This window comes from Penaeus japonicus, unplaced genomic scaffold (assembly GCF_977035675.1).
Source record: "Penaeus japonicus unplaced genomic scaffold, GWHDUDI00000001_assembly GWHDUDI00000013, whole genome shotgun sequence".
Classification (NCBI taxonomy): Eukaryota; Metazoa; Arthropoda; class Malacostraca; order Decapoda; family Penaeidae; genus Penaeus; species Penaeus japonicus.
In genome coordinates this window covers 22,444,800-22,452,299 of record NW_028234415.1, presented here as the reverse complement: position 1 = coordinate 22,452,299, position 7,500 = coordinate 22,444,800, and the positions used below count along the sequence as shown (strand labels likewise).

The following is a 7,500-nucleotide window of genomic DNA, read 5'->3' as shown; positions in this document are numbered from 1 at the left end:
AATAACAATGATATTTTCCTAGCTCAACCTCAAACTTTATGAACTGGCTTTTGCTTACTTTATATCAAAACAGGTTTACTGTTCACTGAAGTAAAATTCTTGTTAAAACACTGAAACAATAATTCAAAAGCCATTATATGAAACTTTCACAGCAACTCTTCATTTTGTTATTGTTGTCGTATGAAGAGATATGTTTAAAACTCATTAAAACTTTTGAACTAAACTAGACTTTTAAAATATAATAAAATGAGCAAATTACAGAGAAGAGAAATGAAAATGTGAAAAACTGATAATGTTAAAAAGAATTACAAAATGAAATATATATATATGTATATAACAACATGGGTCATCTATAAATAAAAAGATTCTTATAAATTCTGCACTGTACAAAAATGAGGGTGAATCTGCATAACAGTAATGGGTAGCAAGTAGTCAGTCTGCAATGAGAGCAACGTTTCTACTACAAGGCTCCTTAGAAGTCGCCTATTACTACCTTCCGCAACTTGCTTTTCCATCACCACCTCGTGCTGCTAGCTCCAAGAGGGGTTGTAGCCCTGCCAGTTATTGCCCGGTGCAAGGAATATTCTGTTATTCCCATAAAAGAAACTGATTACTCCTTTGTAGCCTGTTCGTGGTACTCCCGCCTGGAAAGAAAATAAAATCTTATCCAAAAAAGGATAATGGATCCAAACAATATATTTACTGAGAAAAAGGAAGGAAAGGAGAGAGGGAAGGGAGAGGGAGAAGGAGAGGGAGGAGGAGCAAGAGAAAGAGAGATAGAAAGAGAGAGAGGGATAGAAAGAGAGATAGAAAGAGAGAAAGATAGAAAGAGAGAGAGAAAGAAAGAAAAAGAAAGAAAGAGAGAGAGAGAGAGAGAGAGAGAGAGAGAGAGAGAGAGAGAGAGAGAGAGAGAGAGAGAGAGAGAGAGAGAGAGAGAGAGAGAGAGAGAGAGAGAGAGAGAGAGAGAGAGAGAGAGAGAGAGAGAGAGAGAGGAGAAGAGAGAGAGAGAGAGAGAGAGAGGAGAGAGAGAGAGAGAGAGAGAGAGAGAGAGAGGAGAGAGAGAGAGAGAGAGAGAGAGAGAGAGAGCGAGAGGAAAGAGAGAGAGAAGAGAGAGAGAGAAGAGAGAGAGAGAAAGAGAGAGGAAGAGAGAAAGAGAAGAGAGAAAAGAAGAGAGAGAAAGAGAGAGGAGAGAGAAGAGAAGAGAAGAGAATCAGAGAGAGGAGAGAGAGACTGAGAGAAGAGAGAGAGAGAGAAGAGAGAGAGAAAGAGAGATAGAAGAAGAGAGAGAGAGAGAAAGAGAGAGGGAAAAGAGAGAGAGAGAGAGAGAGGAACAAGAGAGAGAGAGAGTGAAAAGAAGAGAAAGAGAGAGAGAGAGAGAGAGAGAGAGAGAGAGAGAGAGAGAGAGTGAGAGAGAAGAAGAGAGAGAGAGAGAGAAGAAGAGAGAGAGAGAGAGAGGAGAGAGAGAGAGAGAGAGAGAGAGAGAGAGAGAAGGAGAGAGAGAGAGAGAGAGAGAGAGAGAGAGAGAGAGAGAGAGAGAGAGAGAGAGAGAGAGAGAGAGAAGAGAGAGAGAGAGAAGAGAGAGAGAGAGAGAGAAGAGAGAGAGAGAGAGAAAGAGAGAGAGAGAGGGGGAAGAGAGAAGAGAGAGAGAGAGAGAGAGATCTGAGAGAAAGAGAAGAGAGAGAGAGAGAGAGAGAGAGAGAGAGAGAGAGAGAGAGAGAGAGAGAGAGAGAGAGAGAGAGAGAGAGGGGGGGGGGTGAGGGTATAGTCAGACCGACACATATATTAAAAAAAAGGAAAAAGCCTGTTGTACTGAGCAATATGATTATATAATATTTAGATTTCCTTTTCTTTACCATGTGTTAAACATTTTCCACTTCATCCAAAATTATGGCAATCACTGCCAATTCTTATTCAGTAAACCTTACCATTTTGGAAATCACTGAATTCACACTGTGTGCATTGACATTACTGAAACGTCATGGTTTACACTTACACTGGACTAACGAGGTACTAAAACACCAATGATGTGTATAAACTAGCCATAAATATCAATGACAGTCAGCTGAATCTCTCAGACTATCATCAACATTATGAAAAGCTATATAGTTAATGTCATAATTAAAGACTAAATGTGTGTTTTTTACCTTGAAGTCGTCCATCAGGCCAAGTGCCTTTGCAGTCCTCTTGAAGACATCTTTTGTGTGATATACAATTTTGTACTTAACACCTTGAGTCAAGCGACCTGACTTGACCTCCGTCAAACTCACCACTTGACTATTCTGCACCTCTTTTTCAAAAGCGGGATCGTACTGTTCCTGAAGAGAGAAAAAAAGGTAAAATATATTCAAACATATTTGACAGACACATGCCTAGTATTAATTTGTCTAATATAATATTATGTTCATATTACCACAATATGTAAATTACAAGTACTTGTTAACAAAAAATACAAACCTGATGTAAATATGAAAGATTCAGTTTAGTAAATGGCACAAACACTTCATTTAAATGTATCTGCTTCAAATGTTTCTCGTAGAACAACCCACTGTAAAAATTGAGAAAGTGATATCACAAACTGGTCAACGTAATATTACAATACTTCATAAAACATGACCAGATACCTCGGCTAATATGAAAATTCTAATAAACAAATATTTCAAATAAACAACCGGTAATGTTGTCTTTTGTCCTGATTGATCAGCTTTTCCTGCCTTTTAGTACACATGCAAACAACCACCATAGTTTGACGTACTTGCTAACTCCCTTTTTACCAAATGTCCGTGTCCTCGAGACTTCGGGTCTGATACAGGCTCTGTTGGCCCTCTGCTCAGGTGCACGCACCCAGTCGTCCCAGTATGACCGAGGCCACTTTGGCCCCAGCTCGTCCCATAATTCTTTTGTCATCATCCACCCAAGTCCAGGGAAGAAGTCTGTTCGGTAGAGTATACTACTTCCATTCTTAACATCCACAAGGCCTGCCTTTCCTGTTTGGAAAATAGAATGATAATGCTATTAGAATCTTGAACATTGAGATCATGCTTTATAAGTGGTATGATAGACATGGGAATTTTTTTTAGTAATAATTACTCAATTTTAGGCAATCACAAAGTAGCAACTGCAAGAGCATTCTTAGGATTCACAAAAAAAATACCTTGTGTCACTGGTCCTATAATCATATGGGATCACACAGCTTAAGCTGTAGTTTCCTTTTGTCCAAACCTATCATATTCATCTATTCATCTCATGGTTTGTAGTCTCTTTACTATCTGACTTACAGACATTTTTTTATTGCTTTATTGTTCTTTCTATCTCTCCATTTTTTATTGCAGAGGTCATTTTTTTTGATGATCCACTATTTGGTAATTATGCCAGCATGAGCCCTACAATTTCTAGAGTGTAAATTTGAGCTCCATAAAAAAAAAAAAAAAAATTGCCTTTGGTGAAGGATAAAAATTGTATATATTTTGCTGCTTGGCAAGTCTTGGACTGTTGTCTTTAGGGGTGTTAACCCTCTCTGGACGGGTGGTACAGCATGTGTACCGCGCATTCAAAAGCCCAGTGGCCGGGTGGCACAGTATTGTGCCAGCCATTCAATTGATTTAGGCCTAATAATTCGAACGCCCCGGCATTTGGACATTCAAGGCTAGAATTCCCCCGTCGGGGATGGGTTAAGTAGGGAAATCACCAAGGCCTAACTTGGTATCCAGCCTGCTGACATGATCAAGCAATAGGAGAGAGAGGGTTACTGCAGTAACATGAAATAAGTGTAATAGGACAACAAATAATACTATTCTCTAAGTTCCCTGATCTGGCATAAAAAAAAATGGAAAACCAAAATTTTCATTTAAAAAAATCATAAGTACAAATGTCTTGAATATGTAACGTTTCACTAAACTAAACTGTATATGTTATATATAGTACTTAATCCAGTAGATATAGATGACATAATAAATTTGGCAAGATCTGGGTGACGTGAATGTATAGTGGGTAAATCTATCTTTTTACACTTTAGAGTGTTTCTATTATTGTTAATTAAATTACAATAAAAGTAACAGTTATATTTATAGACAAATGGTAAAAGTCATCACTATAACTATCATGATTACCATAATATTCCCAAGAATTGTAAATTTCAAAATCACAACCATGGCAGGCATCAGCCACTCCTAGCACCAGCACGAAAGAAAGCTTTGAAGGATGCCCAACCACAGTGTCTATCAAAGAGCAATAAAATGTAGCAAGATACAGCTCATACAGCTCTAAAGTACCAGTGGTACAGAGTGTACAGTAAAATGAGAGAAGGAAGGTGGCTGCAATGTTTCCCTATGCCAGTATGGCAGCTTTGTGCTGTAGCACTCACAGCTGTAAGCACAAGTTGCTTTCCTCTTCTCCAGCTCTTCCTGTTATTATTGTCATTGCTTTTTAGCCTCCCATAAAATTGAAATATATCCACCAGAGTGAGTGTAAAGAACATAATTAGCTGATGTGGTCTATATACTAGTATCATAAGGAGTAACTGAAAGAGAGTACAAAGGGCCTCGGAATGTCATGTGCTGTTCCCTCATTCTGAAAAAAATCTGTCTGGTATGCAGCACTGGTTGCACTAGTGCCTAGCTTGTAGCCAAAAACGCAAATATATACCCTTAACCCATTCACGATGGGGGCATTCCAGCCTTGCATGTCACAATGCCGGCATTTCGAATAACCTTAGCTGCTAAATCTGTTTAAATATACCGTCCCATATCACGTCCCCTACCGAACAGCCTATATATGTGCGCGGATATAACAATGTTCGGTTAATCCCTAAAGATTGATGCCACACCTTTCACCAATGAGCAATAAAAATATATGATTATATAATCCCCTTCACCCCAAATCCTAAATTGTCCAGGACACTTTGCATGATTACTCGCATAATTGACTTACCATTGTCATTCCATGCAGACACACACCACAGCGTTGGGTCTGATCTCAAGATTGGGTAAGTTGCAGAGAAATACTCGTAGAAATCGGGAGCAACATCCAAGTCATCTGAAGTCATAAAATGTCTAAATAATTTGTCCTTAATTCATCACTAGCATTGAATATGCTAATATTATAAGCATTCAAATAGAACATTTTAAAAAATCATTCAATTCTTCTTTCTTACATAGTGTAACTATTTATACATATACATAAAACATCAATCTGTATATCTATAAATCAACAAGCACACATACCTTCTACTATAATTACAGCTTCATACTTAAACTTCTGAAATATTTGGTTGAGTGCCCATTTGTAGTGCCGTGCGATTAGGAAATAACCCTTGAATTTCCTCTCTTTCAAGGGCACTTCAATGTCACTCAGATCTGGTTGCTATATCAACAGAACAGAAATATTAACACTAGTTCAAAGGTAAGACATGGAACAAATATATCTATCATCTTTTTTATTTGCTTAGTTTATTTCTTACTGCAAATGTGGATAAGAAAAAGTTAGAAGCTGTTGCAATGACATTTCTATCAGAGATTAGAAGTCAAAAGATGAATTATGAATATCAGAGTCTGACCTGGATCAACGAGAGCTGATCTCCGTACGACTCTATAGTCTCTCTTGTGGGTTTGTGACCACAGTCTTGCGAGACGATGATTGGGAATCTCTCTTGATCTGGCCGGTACTTTAGCAGCAAGTCTATGGATCTTCTTACAGCTGCTTCGCGATTACAGGCAATGAGAAGAATAGGAAGTACTGGCCCATCCTTTATCAATCTGACTTGATCCTGTGTAAAGAGAGACTCATTAGTTAAAGTATTAGAGAAAAAATGAGAAGTGTGGAGGTCCTGCATATCAATTACATTGGGTCATTTCTGATCACTTACCATTAAGAACAACAAAATGAAAGGCTTTCATCCCTTTTAGGAGCAACACTACTTCCAGCCTTTTTGACCAGTCTTACTTCAATGCTTGCCAATAAACAATATGTACAACACAAAAATGATCCAGAACATGAAACATCACATAAATCTTAAACAATTTCAATAAACAAGACACTCCCCTAGACCCATATCAAATTCAACATTCTACCAATTAACTTCTAACTTCTAACCTCCTCATTACTAACATGTTGGTCTTCCTGCTGCTGTCGCTGTAGTCCCCGCAACTTCTCTAGGAGTGAGCTGTAGAACTTTGACTGCTTGCTCAGCTCATCCTCGAGTTTGTCTAGCTGCTGGTTGATGTTATGTGACTTCTGTAATAAAGTGTTACATTTTGGGGAGGGGCTTTTAAAATCTATAACTGTATTCATTCATCTAGTTTTTACCGTAAAGGGTAAAAAAGAGAACTGCATCAACATTCTTCTATTCATACACAAAACACATACCCACAAATACACATATATGATGGTTGAATATGCAAATTTCATTCACATGTATTACCTTGGACTATATAAAAAAAAAACTGTTCCTTTATCTAACCTCAACAAAAAAGGTAGTAGTTAATGTGATTTCTTACATACCTTCCTCTTCCTCACCCTCTCTCTCTCTTTCTTTTCTTCTCTCCGTCTCTCTCTCTCTCTCTCTCTCTCTTCTCTCTCTCTCTTCTCTCTCTCTCTTCTCTCTCTCTCTTCTCTCTCTCTCTTCTCTCTCTCTCTTCTCTCTCTCCTCTTCCTCCTCTCTCTCTCTCTTCTCTCTCTCTTCTCTCTCTCTCTTTCTTCTCCTCTCTTTCTCTCTCTTTCCTTCTCCTCTCCATCTCCTTCTCCTTCTCATTCTCCCTCACTCTCTCTCTCCTCTCTCTCCCCTCGCTCTCTCTCTCTATTTCCCTTCTCTCCTCTCCCCTTCTCTCCTCTCCTCGTCTCTCCTCTCTCTCCTTCTCTCTCTCCTCTCCTCTCCCTTCTCCTCCTCTCCCTCCTCTCTTCCTCTCCCTCTCTCCCTCTCTCTCCCTCTCCCTCTCCCTCTCCTTCTCTCACTCTCTCTCTCTCTCTCTCTCCTCTCCTCTCTCTCCCTCTCTCTCTCTCCCTCTCCCTCTCTCTCCTCTCCTTCCCTCTCCCTCTCCTCTCTCTCTCTCCCTCTCCTCTCCCCTCTCCCTCCTCTCCCTCTCCTCTCCCCTTCCCTCTCTCTCCTCTCCCTCTCTCTCCCTCTCTCCCCCCCTCTCCCTCTCCCTCTCCCTCTCCCTCTCTCTCCCCCTCCCCCTCTCTCTCTCTCCCCCCCCCCCTCCCCCCCCCCTCTCCCCTCTCCTCTCTCTCCCCTTCTCCTTCTCCCTCCTCCCTCTCCCTCTCCCTCTCCCCTTCTCCTTCTCCCTCTCCCTCTCTCTCCCTCTCCCTCTCCCTCCCTCTCCCTCTCCCTCCCTCTCTTTCTCCCCTTCTCTCTCCCTCTCCCTCTCTCTCCCTTTCCCTCCCTCTCTTTCTCCCCTTCTCTCTCCCTCTCCCTCTCTCTCCCTTTCCCTCCCTCTCTTTCTCCCCTTCTCTCTCCCTCTCCCTCTCTCTCCCTTTCCCTCCCTCTCCCTTCCTCTCTCCCTCTCCCTC

At 40.6% G+C, this 7,500-nt stretch overlaps 1 protein-coding gene across 6 annotated transcripts in view; it reads right to left on the bottom strand.

The window, feature by feature from the left end:
- LOC122259959 (alpha-1,3-mannosyl-glycoprotein 2-beta-N-acetylglucosaminyltransferase) overlaps positions 1-7,500 on the bottom strand; it is a 23,994-nt gene that overhangs the window by 2,363 nt on the left and 14,131 nt on the right. For 2 of the 6 annotated variants that reach the window (XM_043026966.2, XM_043026963.2), the window contains 8 exons: positions 6,088-6,228; positions 5,552-5,761; positions 5,220-5,358; positions 4,927-5,031; positions 2,753-2,984; positions 2,455-2,545; positions 2,145-2,315; positions 1-644 (listed from right to left, as the gene is read on the bottom strand). The exon at positions 1-644 is cut by the window's left edge and continues 2,363 nt beyond it. In XM_043026966.2, coding sequence (XP_042882900.1) covers positions 531-644; positions 2,145-2,315; positions 2,455-2,545; positions 2,753-2,984; positions 4,927-5,031; positions 5,220-5,358; positions 5,552-5,761; positions 6,088-6,228 — 1,203 coding nt within the window. In that variant the 3' untranslated portion in view covers positions 1-530. The remainder of the gene's footprint in view (positions 645-2,144; positions 2,316-2,454; positions 2,546-2,752; positions 2,985-4,926; positions 5,032-5,219; positions 5,359-5,551; positions 5,762-6,087; positions 6,229-7,500) is intronic. The other 4 variants (XM_043026967.2, XM_086543311.1, XM_086543313.1 and 1 more) reach the window with 2 other exon arrangements.